At 37.4% G+C, this 23,602-nt stretch overlaps 2 protein-coding genes and 1 long non-coding RNA gene across 4 annotated transcripts in view; 1 reads left to right on the top strand and 2 right to left on the bottom strand.

The window, feature by feature from the left end:
- Nucleotides 1–9,868, bottom strand: part of PIDD1 (p53-induced death domain protein 1) — a 30,046-nt gene extending 20,178 nt beyond the window's left edge. The window contains exons 1-6 of one of the 2 annotated variants that reach the window (XM_060687743.2): nt 8,793–9,868; nt 6,768–7,120; nt 4,961–5,374; nt 4,155–4,358; nt 1,956–2,010; nt 189–390 (exon numbers count right to left, since the gene is read on the bottom strand). In XM_060687743.2, coding sequence (XP_060543726.2) covers nt 189–390; nt 1,956–2,010; nt 4,155–4,358; nt 4,961–5,374; nt 6,768–7,032 — 1,140 coding nt within the window. In that variant the 5' untranslated portion in view covers nt 7,033–7,120; nt 8,793–9,868. The remainder of the gene's footprint in view (nt 1–188; nt 391–1,955; nt 2,011–4,154; nt 4,359–4,960; nt 5,375–6,767; nt 7,121–8,792) is intronic. The other variant, XM_060687744.2, reaches the window with a different exon arrangement.
- Nucleotides 9,869–10,844: 976 nt separating this feature from the next.
- Nucleotides 10,845–21,500, top strand: RPLP2 (ribosomal protein lateral stalk subunit P2). The gene is made up of 5 exons (XM_034416819.3): nt 10,845–11,058; nt 12,115–12,238; nt 16,246–16,294; nt 20,749–20,844; nt 21,387–21,500. Exons 2-5 carry the CDS (start codon nt 12,116–12,118, stop codon nt 21,461–21,463), a joined length of 345 nt encoding a protein of 114 aa, XP_034272710.1. The 5' UTR covers nt 10,845–11,058; nt 12,115; the 3' UTR covers nt 21,464–21,500.
- LOC148116504 (uncharacterized) lies at nt 16,282–20,160 on the bottom strand. The gene is made up of 3 exons (XR_015730301.1): nt 20,029–20,160; nt 18,653–18,842; nt 16,282–16,378 (listed from the first exon to the last, which is right to left on the bottom strand). It is a non-coding gene; the product is annotated as an uncharacterized LOC148116504 (long non-coding RNA).
- Nucleotides 21,501–23,602: the final 2,102 nt, after the last annotated feature.

Raw genomic sequence — 23,602 nt, 5'->3', positions numbered from 1 at the left:
CATTACTTAATCACATAGAAGAAAATAACAGTTGTAAAGAATTTGAAAAGAATTCCAGGAGCCATGCTCTGCATATTTTCTCCTTCTGGTTCATATTAGTTTGCAAATTGTAAATCTGCAGACTAACATGAACAAGAGAATTTGCAAGGTTCCAGCTTAATCTCTTTTAAACTTTCCTCTGTGCTTACCTGCTGGAAATGAATCCCATGGGGCTGCAGTTCTAGGACTTCACTTAGCAGGATGTCATGATGCTTAAGCTTCACCCAATGAGGGTCAGGGGAGCGTTTCTGGAAATGAATAGTTACTAGAGTAGTTGTAGCACCCTGTGGGAAATGGAGTTGTATGCCACAAGCCAAGAAGACATGGCAGCCTTCAGGAGTCACAGTAAAGCTTTGGAAATGCAAAAAGAAACAAAATGTCTTTATAATCTTTATTCTTGTTGAGATGCAAGAGTTGAAATAAAAAATAATTATGGATTGGATCACAACTCCCATAAATCACAACAATGTTTCACAATTGGTTGTGAATTATAGGGTGCTGGAGTCCAACCTGTTTGTCTTTGATTCATCTGGAATTTAGGTTTTTTTTTTTTAAAGGCTATGGCCTAAACAGGGGTGGACCACTTTTTGGTTACCATAGTTTTGAGGCAGGTGAGCTCTGCAGAGTGAGAGGGACTGGTCTTGTGGGGAGGTTGTTTTAATTGTGACTATTTCTCTAAAACCTGACTTTTTATTCAATATATCATTATCCTGAGAAGACATATTCTTGGTCAGCATTGTTGTTTTCTGTTTATTTATTTTGAAACCTGCCAAAGCCCCAAACTCATTCAATTTCATCATCAAGTATTCTATCATTTTTATGGGATCCTGTAAAATTATAACCAGATCATCAGCGAAGGCCCGCAATTTATAAGTTTCTTTCTTAATACTTATACCCCTTATTTTATCTTTTTGTATAATACTACTATTCAGGACTTCCAAAACCCAGATAAACAACAGTGGAGACAAGGGACATCCTTGTCTTGTATACTTTTGAATTTTGCATGAATTAGTTAAGTTTATAACAATTTTTGCATTCTGGGACATATAGATTGCTTTAATTCCTTGGATAAAGTTCACTCCAAAGTCCATTTCTTCCAGCATCTTAAACATAAAGGCCCAATTTAAATTGTCAATTGACAGCCTTCGATAAAATGTGACTATGTCTCTATTAAGACTTATCTTACAGATTCCCCATTCTTTTGGGGCGAGAAACTTTGTTGCCTGTTCCTACAATCATGATCAAAGAATGTGAAGATTTCTGACGAGTCCTAGTTATCATTTCTTTCTCCCCAGATCTTCAGGAAATACGCATAGTTTTCTGGACAATAAACAACAATAAAGAAAACCACACTCATTCATACACCCACACAATCTCCCTCTATGCTTCATATATAAACTGAGATGACAAAATAAGATGATACACTTGTACACCGCCCTTAGGTGTTCCCATTCTTCCTTCATTGCATTCATTTGCACATGAATGCAAATTCTAAGGGTGAGGAGACTCTACCAGGCAGCTAATATTGTGGCAGTTGCCCAGGGATGCCACTTTGTAATCTATGCCTAGTTTCACTGCATACACTCAACCATTAGTAGTTGTAATGCAACTCTTTAGTCTTCAAAAGCAAAATCTGGCTCATTTAAATGAGCTGAGATTTTAAACACTGAGAAAATCATATTTGAATGAATGAGACTGGTTTAAGAAAAACATTGGGTGCAATATGCATGCTATGGAGTGTATCTTTGGAAGGAAGTGATATCACGAAACACATGACTGTCGTAACTTAAATAACAAGACTGTAATTTGCATTATTTGTTATTTTATTATGGCTTATATTGGATGCCTATGTATGCTAAATTGGTGGGGAGTTAGGACACCTGATCAAGATATTAGTTGAACACCACATGAAATACCTGTCTTCATCAGCTTTAAGATACACTCTTTGCAATTCTTCTGAACTAGAGTCATCTGCAAGAAAACAAAAGACCTTCCTTCAGTCTGTGGTTGAGAAGAAGAAGAATATAATCTAGGGAAACCTGTCCATGTCCTAACCTTTTTAATGTTTTAATTTTTAATGTTTTTATATGTGGTTTTTAAATGCATTGTAAGCCGCCTTGAGTCTTCAGAGAAAGGAGGCATACAAGTTGAACAAATAAATAAAACCTCTCTTTACTGTTGTGGAAAAACATAAGGAGAGAGTTTGATGTGAGTCACTTTGAGCTCCCAGAAGAAAGGAAGAACAGAAATGAATAAAGAAATGACAATAAGTATGTTATGATCTGATGCCTATGATGCAAATTTTTATTTTATTTTATAAGCATAGCTCCATCTGAATCGTGAAAGGGAGTCACATGACAAAGGACATTTTCTTATCCAACTGAACATATCCTCAACTAACCTATTGTAAAACTCTTCTGACATATTATAAATGACTTGCTATTATTTCCTAGACATTTCAAAAATCTTTAATCTTTTAATTTGATAAATTTAGTGTTTCATGTATTGTGGCTTCACCATAATACATAGCCGCTGGGTGAGATCATCCGTGGTTTCGGGGTGAAGTACCATCAGTACGCTGATGATACTCAGCTGTACATCTCCACCCCGGACCACCCCAATGATGTCCTTGAAGTGATGTCCCGGTGCCTGGAGGCCGTGCGGATCTGGATGGGGAGAAACAGACTCAGGCTCAACCCATCCAAGACCGAGTGGCTGTGGTTTCCAACATCCCGATATAGTCAGTTGGTGCCATCACTGACTATTGGGGGCGAGTCATTGGCCCCCATGGAGAGGGTTCGCAACTTGGGTGTCCTCCTGGACTCATGGCTGTCTTTAGAAGAGCACATGACGGCCGTGGCCAGGGGGACTTTTTATCAGGTCCGCCTGATTCGCCAGTTGCATCCCTTTCTGGATCGGGACTCGTTAAATACGGTCACTCATGCTCTCGTTACTTCCCACTTGGACTACTGCAATGCTCTCTACATGGGGCTCCCCTTGAGGAGCACCCGGAGGCTCCAGCTGGTCCAGAATGCGGCCGCGCGGGTGGTTATGGGAGCGACGTGGCGCTCCCATGTGACCCCCCTCCTGCGCGAGCTGCACTGGCTCCCGGTGGTCTTCCGGGTGCGCTTCAAGGTTTTGGTTACCACCTTTAGAGAGCTCCATGGCATCGGACCGGGGTATCTACGAGACCGCCTTCTGCTACCAATAGCCTCTCACCGACCAGTACGCTCCCACAGAGAGGGGCTCCTCAGGGTGCCATCGGCCAAACAGTGTCGACTGGCGGCCCCCAGGGGGAGAGCCTTCTCTGTGGGGGCACCTACCATCTGGAACGAGCTCCCCCCAGAGATACGGAAGATCACGGACCTGCGCACGTTTCGCCGTGCTCTCAAAACTTTTCTATTTCAGCAAGCTGGCCTGGCCTAACTCCCCTCTTTTAAATTTTTTAAAATTTTTTAATTCGTGATTTTATAAATTGGGTGTTTTAATCTGTGGTTCGGCCAAAATATTTAATAATTTTAAGGGATTTTTAATATTTGTATTATCTGTATTTTATCTTGGCTGTTCACCGCCCTGAGTCCTTCGGGAGTAGGGCGGTATAGAAATTTGATTAAATAAATAAATAAATAAATAAATAGTTATTTAGTCCTGTTGAAAAAAAATTCTGTTGCCTTTCAGCCACAGGGTGTTTAAATTTCAGCTTGCATTGGAATTGTTTTCAATTTGTTAAAATTGGAACACTTTCTTGCTTTTTAATTTTTCTGTTTAAAGGAATTATGGATTATAGTTAGTTTTATTTTAAGTGCTGTATATCTTCCAAACAGTTATTTTGGCTAGGCAGCTGAAAACAAATGGAACAAATAACTAATACCAACAAGAAATTGAGGTGATTTTTTCTAACTATGCTTTCCTAGTACCGATATATATTTTGTATCAAGAATGACCATGTCTTCAGTTTGGGAACTGCATTTAACAACAACAACAAAAACAACAAAAGAGAGCACCCTATTCTGTGCCATCCAAAATAGTTGATCAGATGGCACCTCCCCAGGATGAGACGAGAGTGCCAGAGAACAGCTGTTCAGTAGGCAAATCAAGCAGAAAAAAGCAATTACCTGACTGCAGAGGCACCTCCAGTTCTCCTAGAGGATTGCCCCTTAGATGCACAAAAGGAAAACTCTGAATCTCCGGAGGGATGCTTCGAAGCCTATTATTCTGCAGATCAAGTCTGGACAAGTGAGGTAGGCAGGCAAGGGAGGCAGGAACAGTTGTCAAAAGATTGCTGTGAAGATGCAGCTGCTGCAGAGACTGTAAATTGGCTGCAGGTCACAACGCAGATTAAAAATTGAAAGAAAACCTAGCCATGGTAAAACCAAATAAATACATACATTCACACACCTCTCTTAATCTCTACAAATTACAAATCCCTTTAGAAAACACCAGGGGTCTTATATCAATCCATCCCAATCTAGTTGTTATACATACAAAACAACCAACTAACCACGCATACTTGATTTCTTAGCTTTACAATACACTCACACTGGCACACCGATTATAAAGAACTATGAGGGGTCCTTGGTGCTCTCTGCGCTTGCTTGTTTTCTTGCAGACTTTTCATTACCCAAACTAGGTAACATCACCAGCATGTAGACCAAAATGGATATATACCCATACAAGGAACATCTAATTAATAAGGGTACAAAGGAAATCAGGTTTAGCCTGTTATATATTCAGGGTTATATAGCTGGTTGCAAAGATGCTATAAATGGATTATAATTATTATTTTAATCCCAGCTTTCTGCACAAGGTGAAGCTTCTCAGCCTCCTCAGTCAGTGTTTTTTGATAACCGGGGGCACTTCTTTTTTCCAGGAAGTGGAATAGGGAATCCATATCCTTTTCTTTAATTTGTGAACGGCTTACCAAGAGAACTGGGTATTCCTGTTAATTCATTTCCAGAGAGATCAAGTTCAGTGCAGTTGTGCAAGTTCCCAATCTCTTCGGGGAGTGATTCCAGTGCATTTTCAGAGAGATTCAGTGTCTGCAAGGCTGCCAGACCCCCAATGCTCTGTGGCAAACCTTTTAGCTGGTTCTTCATGGCAGAGAAAAAAGTCAGCTTGGCAAGCTGGCCAAAGTCCTCAGGCAGCCTCTGTAAATTGTTGTAGTTGACTGAGAGAAAACTGAGGCTGGCCAGCTTAGTAATGCAGGGAGGTAAAATGGTGAAGCTGTTGAAGCTGAGATCTAGATGAGCAAGGCATTGTAGCTGCCCAAACTCTTGTGGCAAAGATGCTAGCAATCCTTTCTCATATGCACCAATGTCATCTCTGGAGTGTCCACCTGAAAGCAAGCAAAAGTGAAAACAAAGATGATGTTTGCACCACAGCAACTTCGTATAGACATGGTATTTACTTGAAATAATTTGCAATACAGAATGAAACATTAAGGAATGCACAGGAAGCTAAAGAATTTTGATGCATACAACAATATGATACAACTGTAGTGAGTGAACGTTTGGTGAGGTTCTCCTGTTTCTTTCAGGGTATAGTGGTAATTAAAAGACCAAGACAGAGATAGTTAAATTCTCCTTGAAAACCAGTAAGGGCACACGCAACCATTGTTTGGGCCTCTTGGTCCATTAACTCTTGAATAGCTCTCTAATGATACAATTTACTAAACTGGGAAGCTGCAATTGAGATAAGGGAATTATTTGGTTAATATTCAGCATTAACTCACTATTAATAGGTATATTAATAACTGTATTTCTAAGGTGTTATTTTAACTATTTACATAACAGGCAAAAATATTAGGCTCACATTCATATATGACTGAGTTGTATGACACTGACTTTAATAGGATACCACATTTGCAGATTTAACTTGTACATAATCTATGCAGAAATAAGAGTGTAGTTCTCTGAATATACATTCAGAATTAAGATCTAATGATTGCCATGACTTTACTTTAGGGAAAATAGGATAAAGATTCCAAACTTAATTAAATATTGAAATCTCCTCTGCACAAATGAAAGGGGGACGGGAATTAAGTAAGATACACTGTGCTTAAAGAACAGCATTAAACATCATCTACTGTGCTTTTACCAACATTTATACCCCTCCACCTGCTGAGCATCATTATTGAAAATATTGCTGGTTTTATGCAATGAAAGCTGTAAAAAGATGAAAGATGAGAAAAAACATGTCTTCCATAACAGTTTAGAAATTTTACACAACTGTTAAAATGAGTTCACTATGCTGCATGATTGTGAAATCAAGATTCATATAAACTTTGGGAGGACAGAAATCAGAAAAATTGATTTCCCATTGATTTCGTATTTTTGCATGCTCTCAGTTGTGAAAACATCTGTATTTGACAGGAATGCTATCACAAATTGCAACCTTTTATCACAGAACCTTCCATCATTGCAGGGGTAATCCATGTCAGACAGAAAAATATTAGCAGAAAATTGTGGAGGTTTTCTCCCATTGAAGAACGCTAAGGCTACAAGGTTTCATATCATTATTTGCAAGTAAGCCCCTTTTAAGGAGAGTGAACAACATCTAAGTAAAGGCAGATGCCTCTTGCCACATAACTTTGTGAAGGAAACTGGTCCGAGATCATTCCTAGAAGCTACAAGAAAATGAACCAAACCATCAGGACAGAAGAAGAAACTGTGAAAGAGCACATTAGAAGCAGGCAGCTGAACAAAGTGGCCATATAAACGTGCAGTTACCTTTGAGCACAAGAGATTTCAAGCCCCGCAAAGCAGGGAGGCTGCTCAGGGTGGAAGTGATAAGGTCCTCATTGCAGTTCAGCCTCAAGAACTCCACCTGTTCTACTTCTTCTCTCCTGCTCTCCAGCAGCTTGAGGAACAAGCAGCAGCTCTCAGGATAGACGTCTAGGTTCAATCGGTTGCCAGCCAAATAAGAAATAGAAAATGCCTCAGCCCCCAAAGTGCCCTCCCCTGGAGGGTACCCGGGCTCTGGCAGTCCTGTCATCTTCTGGTTTTATATCACCATGGGCTATGCATGTTCTGACTTGCCAATGATACTACAAATCATTAAAGATGGAAGAATGAGGCAGCCTCTGGGGAAAAGAGATGGGAAGAACATGAAAACAGTTTAGGAAATTATAGAACTGCACAATTAGTCTGGTGAAGAAAGCCACGGAGATTGCACCTGAGCAAGATGTCACTGACGAGTCCCGTTTTACAGGCATCCTTTTATTCAAGCACACATTTTCAAGTGATAATTGCTTTTACACTAAAAATAAGGAATTTCTTGTTGGCAAGAAATTATTGGATATTTCAAGCTTCCAGTGCTTTAAGTAATGGCTCCCTAATATAGTGAAACAGCCAAATCTTGTATAAATAATCTTCTTGAACAGATGAGGAACTGATAGGGCAATTAGCTAGAAAATATTAGGTGCAGTTTTTCTCTTACTAGCATGATTTCTATCTCAATTATGAAGCATATGGCAGCAGTGCTGTCTTTTATCACATTTCTCTTGTATTTTCGAGCAAAGAATCATGTTGTCAGCAAACGGTGCCAGGATGAATCCAGCAAATTAATACAATTACATTATTTTACACATTATATTGCATACTATAGAGCCAGTTTGGTCTAGTGGTTAAAGCATTAGGCTAGAAACTGTCTTATACTAGCCATACTGTCTTAACCATACTGTCTTAGCTATGTAAGCCAGTTGGGTGACTTTGGGCTAATCACTCTCCCTCAGGCCATGATGTCAGGCTCAGGCAATAAACTAATTGGTCAATTCCTGTTGTAACCAATGGATCAATGCTAGGTTGATCCTAAAAAAGTAGAACCCGAACTTGTGCGAAAATGCTAGGAATGAAAAAAAAAAAAAGGCATATCCAGATAGCCCTTGACTTTTGATTACAACTGGGCCCCGAATTTCCTTTGCTATGCAAAGTGTTTGTAAAAAAGTTGTGACCAATTTTATCTTTTTTGCCACAATCATTAAGTGAATCACCGTAGTTAAGCGAATAATGTGGTTGTTAAGCGAATCCAACTTCCTCATTGGTTGCTTGTTGGAAGCTAGCTGGGAAGGTCGGGATAATTATATGGTTTTGGATGCTACAACTTTGTCTGAACATGCTGGTTGCCAAGCACTGGGAATTTTGATTACGTGACCATGGGGCTGTTGCCATGTCAGAAGTGTTTGGACAGATCGTAAATTACTTTTTTCAGTGCCATTGTAACTTTCAACAGTCACTAAATGAATGACTGTAAGTCAAGGACTACCTGTAATATAATGTATATTTACTGAACAACAAGTCTCTGTTTCTTGTGATGTGTCTCAAGTTTGCACATCACTAAAGCCCCCAATTCCTTTTGTATATGATTTATTATTTCCTTTGCCAAACATTAGTTTCTTCTTTCATTAAACAGTTGTGGACAATGTTAAGGAAAAAAAGCCCCAAACTCGCATTTATTAATGAACTTCGAGTTAGTATGTCTAATCTAGAACAGCCAGTTTAGTAGACACTACGAGATTGTGAGTTCTAGTCCTATTTTAGCCACAAAGACAGCTGGGTAATCTTGAGCCAGTCACTCTCTCTCAGCTTTAGAAAGCAGGCAATGGTAAGCCATTTCTGAAAAATCTTGGTAAGAAAGCTCCAGGGACTTCTCCAGGCAGTTGCCAGGAGTCAAAACTTCATTGAAGGAACAACAAAACAACAAAATCCAAGACCCCTTTTACATGTTCTTGCTTATTCATTACAAGGTTTGCTTACCTAAATATACTTCCTGTTTTTTATTTTGACATCCTTTCTCAACTTGGTGCCCTCAAACTCACTGGGAATACCAAGAACAGGCCAGCATCAGGAAGTTGGGAGTTCAAGGAAGCATAATCTATGATCAGAGCCAAAGCTGAAAGGGTCTAAAGACAAGGCAGCATTCCCTTGGTGAGATCCTCCGAAGAGGTTAATAGAAGGGGTGAAAGACAACACTGTGGGCAGAAGAAGCAAAGATCGGGAGGCAGCGTGGTTACTTTCTCCGTGTCTTTAGAAGGGTTCCGACTCTCAGATTCAGTCATTTAGTCAGAGTCAATCCTTTAGTGTTAAATCCTGTAGAATTATCTGCACACATCTCTGAAATACGTTTTTGGTCTTGTAAAATGCAGCTGTGGAAAAACAAAACCAAACCCCATAGCTCCTAGCGTGAGCATTTCCAGCCGTTGGTCCTGGAATGGGCTCCGGTTTTGAGAAGAGAATTGCTGGCAGGTATAGTGCCTTGCATAAATTCATGTTTATGTTTTTGATTTGTTTTACCTTAAGGCGAAGCAACTAGATTTTATTAATTTATTTTGTCATAACGTTCTGAGGAGGCGGGGAAAAAAAAAAACCCAGCAACTTTGGAGGAACTTTGCAGGAAGCAAGCAGAAAAGTTGCCCGGAAAAAGAAGCATGGTGAAAGGCGTCCTTTTAGGTCCACTCCCATATAGAGAAGAGAGGCTTTAACAGAAATTTCCATTCGGATTAGCAGTCCCTCCGATTGAACAATCCCATTCTTCAATTCTCACTGGCAAAAAAAAAAAAAAATCTTACCCAGCAAGGTCATTTTGTTGTTGTTTTGAAGTCATTTTCGTCCCGCTGTTGCTTAAAAAGAAGCCACGCTACTTTTGTGGAGGAAAATAGGTGTGTTTAGAATGCTGAACCGCTGCAGTCGATCGTCTGACGTTTGTACATCGCTGCGGACTGAAGCCTCATTTTTTTTCTCAACACTCGGGACTTTTTTTGTTAAAGGAAAAGCTGCTCCCGTTCCTTCCCTGCATTCACAAGTCTTCTCACCCTGGCAAACTAAGGGTTACTGCGTTTTAACGGAAAAAGGAAGGAAGCAGTTAGCTTGCATGTCAAGGATCTGGTTAAGTGAATTCTACAATCACCTGCTTTTTGCCAACAAAACTTAGCCGGTGTGAGAATTGATATCTTTGCTTTTCCAGGCTCAGCAATGACGAGTTAATTATGTTGTGATTTGTAGGTCAGAGAGGATTTCAGATTTATTGTTATTAAACCAAACCCTAAGGATTCTGGACACTTTAAAGAACAAAAATCATCGAACATAAAGAAGAAACTCACTACAACTACGCACTCTTTAATATGATACAAAGACACTCTGAATTTTTTTGACTAAAATCATTTTCTTACAACCAGGAAGCTTGGTCGTTGTTGAAAATAAGTCATAAAACGACATGGAGGTTGTTTTTTTTTTTGTTCAATTTTACCCTATATTTAAAAGTAAAAACCGAACTTCTTGAATTTTTTTCCCCAAATCAGGACAGTTAAAGACTGGATGTCAATATCCTGTAGAAAAAAAAAATGCGTCTTTTACACTTTTCTGAAATTTTGCATCTCTTTGCCACTGAATATTGCCAGAGTTTCTGAATGTATCTGATCGACTGCTGTGATATATGCAAAGTTCAAAAAAAAAACAAAACCCTGTTAACAGAACCATAAGCTCCTTCCTGTGTTAAGACAAAAAGTGGGTCGATCAAACCAGATGCATTCATCAGTTACAACAGGAAGGCCTTCTTCCACTTTCCCTACATAAGCAGCTGATATTTTTAAAAATATGCTGCCTGTGATTCAGGACATATTGTAGCCTATTAATAATAGAAGCCAAGCAATGATCAAGTTAATAGGTTTAGGATTCAGATCATTTCAGGTTAGTATTTCATTTCCAGCAGTTCAAACAATATAAAACTTCCCACTTCTCACCAGCAGGCCCCGCCTACCGGCTCGGGGACTACTATAAAAACCCCGCCCATGCAGTCGCCGATCTCGCCGTTTGAAGACTCGCGTTTCTATTGGCGGAACGCCTTCGAAGCTTCAAGTTAGCTACGTGATCTCGGATTGGTTGCTTTTTGCGCCCAATGTGAGAGCCGATTGTTGCGGCGCTGGGCAGAAACTTACTCTGTAGGCTCCGCCCTTTCTTTTTGGCTGTCGCCGTGTTAGGGAGCGTGCGGTCTGAGGCCTGGCCTTTGCGCCGACAACGAGGGGAAGTAAGTAAAGGCGGACTGGAAGCCGGCCTCTCCCTGGCCGTGGTGTGCTCACAAGACATGTGGGGGTTCAGGCTTTGTTCCGCTGAGGGAGAATATATCTGCGGGAGAAAGGCCGAGAAATGTAGTTTGGGCCTAGGTTGCGGGGGGGGGGGGAGTTGACATGGCGGCCATGTGCTTCTCGAATTGGCGTGAGGAACCGGATGGCATAATCACGGCGGTCTATGAAATAATAAGATACAGTACAAAGAAAGAGGGCTTGGATTAAGACACTGGCTTTATACAATACTCGAAAATGGGATATTAAAACACGGACTTTTGGAAAAAAATAAAGCAAAAGGGCTGTAGAAAGTGAGAACAGTATGTGAAGGAAAGCTTGTGTAAGGCTATGCTTGGCCCATCAGGGTCTGTACTTTCTCCTCTTTGGGGAAGAGAGACAGTTGCCCCAAAATATTTAGAAAAATAGAACCTTCTCTTTTAAAAGCCAGGCCCTTTACAGAGTTTAAACTGATTCAAATACTGTATCTGGATCAACGTTTTCAAGCTGCTAGTTTTTAAATGTGGTCGAGTATAATTTGTATTGTCCTTAGCATAGTGATAGGCAATACAGATCAGTACTGTCTTTTCCAATCTTCCTTTGAACTTGCATTCTCAATTTTTATTATATAGCTGGTAGCTTTTTATAATAATGAGCAGTGGCTTTCTAACTTCAATATTTTAAATACCTGTTATGCGATTCTTTAAAAATAAAAAGTAATAATGTCAGAATTAACAAAATACATGCTATACTTATCTTCCGGGATGTTGGATCTTTACTGCATAAAATTCCCAATCTTTAATTTTTAATATCCATATGTAGAGGAGATTGAACTGGAAAGGTTAACTTAGATCATATTTCATGCGAAGTGACTAGGGTTGGATTTTCAGTATGAGTACTATCAAAATTATGAGAGTAGTGTATATGTTCTTCAGGAAATTGGGACAGTATAGTCTTTGCCCTAGATTTAAGAAATATATGTTGCTGTTCAAATACACAAATGTTTGCTTTTCTCTTCACAGAATGCGTTACGTTGCAGCTTACCTTCTTGCTGTCCTTGGTGGCAATGAATCTCCAAGTTCAAAAGATTTGAAAAAAATTCTTGATAGTGTAGGCATTGAGACAGACGATGAACGTGTGAATAAGGTGAGACTAGATAAATAATATATGTATTATTCCTGTTTTCCTTGGCCATCATTCAGAGACATATGAAACACTTACTTTGTAAGTGTAATCTTCACAGTTACCAAGTGGATGACATGAAAGTTTACAACATGTGTTCCTCATGGCTTGTTTTCTATAGAGACCCCTTGAGGTCTTGAAGACATCCCACCATAACTGACTTCCACTATTCAGAACTCGTGATTTGGAGTAATTTAGCTATAATGTTATGTGTATTGTTGCAGTGGATTAAATATTTTCCTGAGTCTTGGAATGAAATATTAGACCTAATTTCCTTTTACTGGAATTGTATGTACCTGAGCAAAAGCAAAAAAAAAAAAAGCTTAGGTAGCCTATTCAGATCAGATATAAGGTAGTTTTTAATGCCTATTGAGAAATAAATTCCTTTGAGTTTAGTTAAAAGCTATTTCCAGGTAGATGAAATAGAACTGCCTGCAATACGATTGCCCTGCTGAAATCAGTTGCACCCAAGTTACTCATAATTAGCTGTTCATATTGATTTCAGTAGCCTTAAATATGATTTCGCCTGAATCCAACATTCATGTATTAAGCTAGGTTTGATTCATTATAATATATTGCAAAATCACTAGAAGGCTGAGCTGTCATAGTACATAGTTATAATAACATGGTTTGATTGTCTTAGTTTACTGTGTTGTAATTCACCTATTATGGTTTATAAATCAGTTTGTGACTTAGTGACAGACTTGTTTTTATTAACCATCATTGTGAAATATTTTTTTATTTAAGAAGGAAAAGCTATAGATGAATAAGTGCAATATGCGTCCCTTTCTGGATCGGTGCAGTGCAGTTGCGTCCCTTTCTGGATCGGGACTCTTTACGCACGGTCACTCATGCCCTTGTCACCTCCCGCCTGGACTATTGCAACGCTCTCTACATGGGGCTCCCCTTGAGGAGCACCCGGAGGCTCCAACTGGCGCAGAGTGCGGCCGCGCGGGTGGTAATGGGAGCGACATGGCGTTCCCATGTAACACCTCTCCTGCGCGAGCTGCACTGGCTCCCGGTGGTCTTCCGGGTGCGCTTCAAGGTTTTGGTTACCACCTTTAAAGCGCTCCATGGCTTAGGACCCGGGTACTTGCGGGACCGCCTACTACCACCAATAGCTCCCACCGGCCGGTACGCTCCCATAGAGAGGGGCTCCTCCGGGTGCCGTCAGCCAAACAATGCCGACTGGCGGCCCCCAGGGGGAGAGCCTTCTCTGTGGGGGCACCTACTATCTGGAACGAGCTCCCCCCAGAGATACGGAGGATCCCGGATCTGCGCACCTTCCGCCGCGCCTTAAAGACCTTACTATTTCACCAGGCCGGCCTGGCCTAATTTTCCCCCTCTTTTATAAAAGATTTTTAAAATTTTAAATATTTTTTAGTATTTATATATTCAATTTTAAATTGGTTTTAAAAGTTTGGGGTTTTAAATTTGTCGGGGCCAAAATTATTTAATTTGATTTTATTCTATTTTTTAAATTTTGTATTGTATGTGTTTTTATTGTTTGGCTGTGCACCGCCCTGAGTCCTTCGGGAGTAGGGCGGTATAGAAATCTAATAAATAATAATAATAATAATAATAATATTGTTATTGCCTGCAAAAACAGCTTTTATTTGTTGAATTCTGTTAGGTTGAGGACATTTTCTTCTCTCACTGTTACATTTCAGGCTAAAGCCTGTAAACTACAAATGCCTTTTCCAAAGAGCAGTCCGAGTAACAATAACTATCCCTCCATGAAACAAGATGGGACTGGTTTTGTTACTCAGCACAGTGAAAACTTTCCTTTTCCTAAAGGTGGGACAGATGAAAGACTTAAGAGATCAAAACTTGCATCCTGTACACAGCCAGTGATAGCTGCTTCTGTAATATCCTATAACTTCATTTAAATCTTATTTAAAGTGGGATGATTTAATTTTCTTCTATGTCTTGCTATATAAAAATACTTTAATTTCTGTTTTGAAATTTATATATAGCTTAGTATTGTGCTTTCATATTACTAAAAGGTGATCATTGGAATTAGTTAATTTATTTGCAGTATTCACCATCAGTGAAGACTCCATGAGTTATAAGAACAAAGCAGAGTAAAAGAGTGAATAAATATAAAATGTCCAATATACATATTATAACCAGTGTAGTGGCCATCCACTATTACCCAAATTCAGAGGCATGGGATGGGAATGGGATGATGGTAAGTCTTACGGAATATGCTTGGAAGGATGCTGCCAAATGTGACCCAAGAGGGAGCCTGTTACAGTACATGGGGGCTATTACTAAAAAGTCCTGCCAAAGTACTTTAAGGTTAAGTACAATTTCAATATTACATAATGCATCCAAGGGAGATGATAAGGTTATTGTGGCACAGTGCAGCTGCTCCCAGGTTGACACACTAAAAACCAATTATTTTTTAATATTTGTATTACATACAACAAATGACATGTAAACAATTTGCTCAAAGTTTTAATTAGTAAACAGCTGTAGATTTTTTATTCAATAATTATCTATTTTTCCAACTGATTATATCATGTAAAAAATAGATTTGCAAATAAAACACTTTCCTTTGCTGCCTTGATTCATAAGCCAATGAAAGAAGCCATATTCATCTTGCTGTTACTCTGCTTCAAAGTGCTCAGGCTAAGTTGTTACTGTCCATTAAATTGGAATGTTTAATTGAATAAGATTCATTTGCCAGCAGCCCTGTTTAGCAACCATTTGAGGTTACAAGGGTGGTGAAAAAGTAACTTTACAATCAGTCCTCATATTTACAACCATTGTAGCATCCCCACATGCTTTACAACTGTTCTCACACAAGCAAAATCAGTTGCAAAGTTGGCAGTAAGATTGCAAATCATATGTCTCACTTAATGACCCAGAGTGACCTACATAATAACCAATTGGAAAGTGAGATAACTGTCACATGTTTTGTTTGGCAGCGGTTCCAGTTGTAGCTACTGAGCAAGTATTATCCATGATATATTGCTCAGTCTCTTAAATTGCACTATCAGTTTAAATTTTAAAAAAATCCAGAAAAAAGCATTGCTTATAGTTAAAAATTTGTTTTAAAACTACAGCCTGTTTACATGTGTGCTGTAATATTTCCAGGGTAGATTGTACCACTGAACTTTCTAGTCCGCTCCCCCGAGTTTTTGTTTATTGGAAGTTGCCAAACAAGGTCAGAAGGCTCTTAAAACTTTTGGAAATATGTGCATGATTTTGTATAGGATATGATTTTTTGATTCATATATTTTAGCATTTTTCTTATATATGCTAGTTTTCAACATCTCTTGCTGATGAATGCTCATCTCTGAAGTATCAATGAATTATTTAACTAAACTATTATGGAATGTAGTTTAGATAGCCAAGAGTAACATAGATATTCCTTGCTTTATTTATTCCTTGCTTTGAGGAGAATATAGGGAGTGATAATATTTAATGTTTAGATACAGACAAACAAGATACAGTTCTGTAGAAATACCTTTGATATAGAAGAAACAGTGGATGGAACCTGTTGCTTATTTTGATAACTATTGTGAGTTATCCTCCTTTATGTTTATTGTGATTGTATTTGTAATCTGCTTTATAGAGTTTAATATTGGGAATTCGCAAATTATTGCTCTGCAATATGTACAAGTAGTTTAAGTGATTGTTCCCATCCTAATAGGAGATAGTCACATTTTTTTTTCAAGAGCACAGATGCAGCAGCACCATGTTCATTATTATTAGATTTTTATACCACCTTTTTAATATAATGCAATAAACATATCTAATCCCTCTGCCTCCTATTTTCCCACAACAACCCTCTGAAGTAGACTGGGTTAAAAGAGAATTACTAGTCCAAAGTCATCCAGTCAGTTTTTATTCCTAAGGCAGGCCTAGAAATCAATCTCCTGATTTCTAGGCCAGCACCTTCACCACTACATCAAACTAGCTGCTTAGCTGTTAAATTAACTCTGTAATTTTATTTTCTACAGGTAATTAGTGAGTTAAATGGGAAAAATATTGAAGATGTCATTGCCCAAGGTGAGATGATTTACTACGTTTCTATACTGTGTTTCTTCTGAATATTAAAGGAGTCTTCTGTTGTTTACCCTTCCAAAGACATCTCTGCAAAACATAAGAAATAGTGATTGGACTCAAATCATCCAATGAGTTTCCAGTTCATTTGGAGAATCAAAAATGGGTCTTCTCAGTCCAGCTTGGGGCATATACAGGTAGTTCTTGAGTTATAACAGTTAACTTAGTGACTGTTCAAAGTTACAACGGCACTGGAAAAAGTGACTTAGGATCATTTTTCACACATGACCATTGCAGCATCCCCATGATCATGTGATTTACATTCGGATGCTTGACAATTGACTCACATTTATGACAGTTGCTATGCCCCAGTATCACCTGTTTACAACCTTTGCTAACAAGCAAAGTCAATGGGGAAACCAGATTCACTTAACCATGTTATTAATTTAACAATTGCAGTGATTCACTTAACAAATGTAGCAAGAGAAGTCATAAAATGGGGCAAAACTCAACAAATTTCTCACTTAGCAACATAAATTTTGGACTCAGTTGTTGTAAATTGAGGACTATCTGTGCAAAATATATTGATGGAGATTAATTTTAGAAATAAATTCTAGCCAAAGGTCCTTTAAAAGAGGGGTCATTTCAACATTCAACTGTATTTAGCTTGAATATTATATTAACAGGTGGTCCTTGACTTACAGCCACAATTGATCCCAAACTTTCTGTTACTAAGCGAGACAATTAAGTGAGCTTTGTCCCATGTTACAACCTTTCTTGCCACAGTCGTTAAGTGAATCACTGCAATTGTTAAGTTAGTAGCATGGTTATTAAGTGAATGAGACTTCATCGTTGACTTTGCTTGTTACAAGGTTTAAAAGGTGATCACTGCAACCATCAAAAATGAGTCAGTTGCCAACTGTGTCAATTTTGATCATGTGACCACAGGGATGCTGAAATGGTCATGTCACTTTTTTCAGTGATGTAACTTCAAACTAAATGAACTGATGACTCCCTGTATTTAAAGTATAATTTGGGAGAGTGAATGACATCAAAGAGTAAAGTTGTTTATCAATCCCTTGTTAAGCTTTATACACACACACCCAATTCATTTTCTCTGCCTGAAAATAGGAAATCAACATCCTTTATGACATGTTATCTGACATCAAGAAAAGTGATTCAACTAGTGCACATCTTCTCCCTTTGGGAAAATCATAGACTCGACTGAGGGGGAAATGACAATGATTCCACTGTTTTTGTAGAACCATTGATAAAATGAGCTGTTACTGATTTCATACACAGTGTCCCTTTCCCTAGAGTGGAAAGGTAGACTTAGGAAAATTAGCTGATCCTGGTAATTTTTTTTTTTTTTTAATTTGATTTATATGCCGCCCTTCTCCGGAGACTCAGGGCGGCTTACAATGTGCTAAGCAATAGCCTTCATCCTTTTGTATATTTATACAAAGTCAGCTTATTGCCCCCACAAACTGGGTCCTCATTTCACCTACCTTAGAAAGGATGGAAGGCTGAGTCAACCTTGAGCCTTGGCGAGATTCGAACCCTGCAGTAATTGCAGGCAGCTGGTCTTAAGCAGCTTAATAACAGGGTGCCTTAAACCCTAGTACTACCAAGGCTCTGTAATGGTAATGTTTATAAAAATCATTTTGGCTGCTTGTATCCTCTGATTTCTCCATGAGAAGGAACAAGGAATGGGTAAAACCAACACTAGCATAATTTCCTTGTGTCTGCAATGTTCAGGAGGGGTGTGTAGTCCTTGGTTGGGATTCTGCAATCAAAATAGGCCCCAGAGCATTTTCAGTGCATGCATGTTATTCTATTTATGTATCATACATGAAATGGGTCCATCCTAATTCTCACAGGCTTATATTGTTACCTGATGGGCTTCGCTGGTGGACTACATTAACTTAGAGTAACCCTCTTAAAAACAGATACATGCTGATCTGTTTATATAGAGGATGTTCTCAACAGATTACTAGAAAAATTGAGCTTTTATCTTAAAAACTAAACTAATGTTTAATTATTGGAATGCAAGTCATTCAAAGGAAAATTTTATTCTCATAACATTTATTCAGCATCCTCTGCTATACAAAGGCTTGTGTTCTGTTACTGATTTTACCCTACTCTAGCCCTAATAATCTTCACATAAAAGATTGGAAGCTTTCAAAGCATCAATATATTATTACTCCTTTCATCTCTCTGCTATTTCATTTTGTGAGATGCCTTCTCTTACTGTTATTTTCTCTTTATGTTTTATCATCTGAAGTATGTATTTAATTTTAATAGTATATTTTTTCATGTGCATTTTTGCTTTTATACTGCAGTTATACTGCTTTTTAAACACACCATGTTTTTCTCCATGCTCCTTGATAAATTTTGTTTTTTGCAACTGCGTTCCAACACTGTTTTCTGATTTCAGATTCTTGAAACATGCTGTTTATTTCCAGTTCCTTTAGTTCTTTTTCTACAGTTAAATGAACCTTATCTCCCAGAGGCTTTCTTCACGTGTCCTTATCCTTAAGTTCATCCATAATTGCTAAAAACAAGTAGCAAAAATAAAATTAGATCTCAGTACTTTCTGTTATGTAATGTTCTTCTGGGGTACCTGTAGCTGACTTATTTTGTCAAAGTTGCAGCCACTAGGGAAATTACTTCTGCCTTGTAACCTAGTTTCTGCACATCACTGAAAATGTATTCTGCTATTTTGAAATGTCTGTCCTTTATAATGAAATTGTTCTTAGCTTGTCTTTATTGTTTGTTCAAAATATCTATTGATGACAAAATCTCCATCCCATCTCTGGGGATCTTTAGGTTTTCATGGTATTCTTCACATACCCATTTGAACATTTGATACTATTTTTTTTTAACCTCTCACTTAAATTGAAAGGGTTTTGCTAATACACATACCCTACATTCAACACAGTATTTTTCGTTCAATATTTTGATTTAGCCTTCTATGCTCTAGTTATGATCTTTTTAAATTATTCAATTTCTATAGCTGCCGATCGCAATCAATGACTCTGGGCAACTTATAATTAAAAAAATATACAGTTAAAGCAACAAGAACATTTTAAAAACAATTAGAGGACATCCAAAATAAATTTGTACTTTCCCTAATTATTCTTCCATTCTATTCAGAATTCATATTCTTACTGTTAATAGATTATGTCATTGTCTCTAACTTTTCTCTTCTACTTAAACAATCTGCCCACTTAAGCAGCATTATCTGCCCTTTTTTAAAATAACCTTTCTGCATGGAATTATGCCCTTGGATGTTTGTATGGTTGACATCCTGTACTTCCTGTAAAATTTGACTTGGTCTCTATTCTCATTGCAAAGCTGAAATACATGTAGTATGGTCGGAATATCTTACAGTATTTATTATACTGAATGAAACAATAGCATAGTAAAGTAATTGCTGTGTCATCAGCCACCTGATTATATCAGTGCATTTAGGTTTGTCTTTAGGAAGATTAATACAACACACTGTTAGAGTGATTAATACTTAATGGTTTGCTCTATCTGTTCTGAGTAAGTGTTTAACCATATCTAAACTATATTCTTTTTAATAAAACATGTTTACTTTTGGGGCTTGAAAACATGGAACACTTTAGATATGTATTCCTAGAAATAGAGAATAGGCTGTTTGCCCTTGTCAATGTGCTTCTGAAAGCCAAAATCATCTCATTACTCGCAAGGGAAATAGTGTATTTCAAACATACCTAGAACTATTGGCATTAATCTGTAGGAAATCTTTGTATCTCAGGGGCCCATCCATCATGTTACTTCTGCAGTTCCTTGGAACTCTTTGCCAGTTCTAAGCTTGGCCTTGTGTTGCAATTGCAAATGAATAAATCACATCTGAGCCAAATTTATTTAATTATTTTAAATTTTAATTGCTGTTTTGTCTGTGTTTTTAAATAGGCTGTACACCGCCCTGAGTCCTTCGGGAGAAGGGCGGTATAGAAATAAAATAATAATAATAATAATAATAATAATAATAATAATAATAATAATAATAATAATAATAATTATTGTTATTATTATTATTATTATTATTATTATTAATTTATTATTTATTATTATTATTTATTATTATTATCAGAGAAAAGCCGCCCTGAGTCTCCGGAGAAAGGCGGCATATAAATTAAATAAATAATTAAATAAATAACTTATCTACTACTATTCTAGGTCTGATAAGCCACAAGGATGCTGACTAACCTATCAGTTGCAAAGTTCATTGTTCACTTTCCATCATTGTCATAAATAAGCTGAGGTAGCACAGCACAAGGGAGGGGAATATGGAATCAAGCTAAGGAAGGAGTGGTAGAAGTGCAGTAAATTTAATTGTTTTGCAGCTCATTGTCTTCAGTTATTAGTTTCACTTTTGCCTGGCAAGTTTTATGTGCAATATGTCATCTTTCTGGTTTGTTCTCCTCTAGGTAACAGCAAGCTTGCTAGCATGCCAGCTGGTGGGGCTGTAGCGGTTTCCTCAGGAGGGTCTGCTGCTCCAGCTGGAGGGCCTGCACCAGCTGCTGGTAAGTATAATCTATCATGAAAACAAATGTTTTGGGTGGGTAAACTTCAAGCTGAACTTCTCTTCCACAAATAAGTTTTTTTGAAGTTTACAGAGCAGTAAAACAGCCTGTTACCTATCCAGTCTGTTAAATGCCCTTGTTGCATTTAAAGACAAACATGAATAGTTCTATATAAAAAGGAACATGCTAATCTCTGAAAAACTTTTCTATCAGCAATTGTATAAAATGAAATATTTCAACAGTTTAAGTTGTTCACTTCTAATTATACTTCATTTTGAAATTATACTGTAGATATCCAGCCATTTCTATTATTCCTTTATTGGTGCATGATTGTAAAAAGCAGATAAATTCATATACAGTACATTCTGTGCTTGAGCTTAATCCTGTCAGCAAATCCATCTTTTAACTTGGTACATTTTTTAAAATCCTAATTATTGCTTATCCCTAATGTCTTGCTTTGAAGGGAACTTTACTTAGAAAACCTATAACTTTGTAGCATTTAAAATTCTTGGCTAATTGATTTTATCTACTTGTCTTTTCAGCAGAAGAAAAGAAAGAGGAAAAGAAAGAGGAGTCTGAAGAATCTGATGATGATATGGGTTTTGGATTATTTGACTAAAAATAAGAGTTAGTCTGTAATAAATATTTTTCAAAGATTTTTGCATTGTTTTGTTAATTTATAAGCTTAGTTAATACTTTCAAAAGTTGGACCTGCCCAAAAGAAACCAGAATATTGTGTATTCATTATGCTGAGTTTTGAATATTTTGTCACTTTTTAAATCTTATGATCATTTTAAAACTTAAAATGCTTTCTAGTAAAAATTAAACCCTTGTCTTTACTAATTTGTAACATAATTATCTTGAGTTTATATACTACAAAACTACTGTAATGGTTTCCTGCATTAGATCATCAGTTATTTGGGTTCTCGGAATTCAATCATGGATTATGGTTCGCCATGGCTGGTTTAACATACTATATTAAGCTAGAACCAAGTTACATTATAGCTTGTGATTTTTGAATTGGTGTTTGAGATATCTCAATTATACAATATCTTCTAGCTGACCTTTCAACACTTAGTGCTGTCAGTCCATGATAAACTACTCCCTTTTATGGACTAGATCTTAAGACTCTTGTTTGCTGCCCTTATGTGACCATGTGACAGTTGGCATTGGTATCCTACCACTTGTTTTAATACTTTTAATGTAAATGGATAGAGGATGTGCTAACTTGAACAAAGTAATAGCTAATATAATATGACCTGACAGGATTGTTCTGGAGAAAAATAGGAAAAAGAATTAGTATTAGCTACTTATGTGCTATATGCATTCAATTACTGTGCTTTGTACACCATAGTTTATAATCAAAATATTGAGCACACGATATCTAAATTGTAAACAGAATTCTTTTTTCCTAACGTATCTAAATATTCCAGGAACCTGCATGCAAAGCTTATTTTGCTTACAGCATTTCTTTGTGAGGCACTGGTTTTCTGGGATTATTTTCTGAATATATTTTATTCCAACAAATTATCTAATTGTGAGGTATCTTCTCAACAATTTTATAAAGACATTTTTCCTGTAAAGGATTCTCATGTTTGTATTTAATTAGCCTAAATGCAATTGATATAATCCAAATTTTTAATAATTGTTAAAATAGTTACATCTAAAAAGATAGCCTGAGGTTCCCATTCAGAAATTCAGCAAAATATGTATTGGGATTTAATCAAGACAAGGGGCCCATTAGGTAGTAAACAAGCCATTCCATAAGAATACAAAATCTAGAATAGCTACACAACTAATGAAGCATCAAGTATTTGAGCAGAATGCTCAGTATTTTCTTAACAAATGTTGGCAGTGAGAAAAGGCAGTAACAGTAGAAATGCATTTGTACATCTTCAACTGGGCACCTTTCTGGAGAAAATGACCTAATTTTAATACCTGTAATCAGCTTTTAATTATCCACTGCCTAAATTGAAGATCTTTTTAATAGTGCACCCATTGCAGTGCAATGTAGTCTGTTTGCCTTAGTGCTGGTCATTCTTCCACTTTTCCCAGCATTAGAGACTTCTCAAGAACAATACATCTTTGTATGATTTTAAGGAGCTGTTTTTTATATACTAAATTACCAGGTCAAACGGATTAATTAACGTATTTGTAAGATTCTACTTCGCTAATATAGATGTCATTGGAGCTCTGGTACATATTCCATTATGTACGGTATAAGTTGATACTGACTTAAGACAGACTTTTCTGCCTGCATCCCAAATATGGATCAGCTTCCAGACCAGCCAATACTATGCTTTAAACAAGAACTGAGTTGCCTTCAGATCAAGCTCTTTCATAGTAACTTCATACAATTATGTTCTTTCGGAGTAATACAATGGAAATGGTTTCCGCTGCTTTTTATACACTTCCTACTCCACAATTTGACTACGGACCCGGGATTTCCTTGTAATGCCAATTCTCATCCTGTTGAGGTTTTTAAGTTCTCTCATTAAGTGTTTTGTTTCAAATGAAATTGAAACTGAGTACAATCTAATCAGCTGCATGCTGATCATATAGTTTCATTACTGTACAGATACTGCACCCTGTTATATACAAGGTTATATACAAAATATAGAGTTTTTAAAAACACAATAAACAACTTGTGTGCTATAGAAACATGTTGGTCATAGATTTTTCAGGAAAAATTAAAACTTTCCTGAAGATGATGCTCTCTATAGATTATATTTTCCATCATCATGTAGCCAGGAATTGT

This window comes from Pantherophis guttatus, chromosome 1, assembly GCF_059756535.1.
Source record: "Pantherophis guttatus breed Tessera chromosome 1, ASM5975653v1, whole genome shotgun sequence".
Lineage (NCBI taxonomy): Eukaryota > Metazoa > Chordata > Lepidosauria > Squamata > Colubridae > Pantherophis > Pantherophis guttatus.
The sequence above is the reverse complement of the archived record's forward strand: the minus strand, read 5'-3'. Positions and strand labels throughout refer to the sequence as shown.

Coding starts and splice junctions, on each gene's coding strand:
- RPLP2 (XM_034416819.3), top strand. CDS start 12,116: ATGCGTTACGTTGCAGCTTACCTTCTTGCTGTCCTTGGTGGCAATGAA. Junction 12,239..16,245: donor ACGATGAACGTGTGAATAAG/GTGAGACTAGAT, acceptor TATTTTCTACAG/GTAATTAGTGAGTTAAATGG. Junction 16,295..20,748: donor TGAAGATGTCATTGCCCAAG/GTGAGATGATTT, acceptor GTTCTCCTCTAG/GTAACAGCAAGCTTGCTAGC.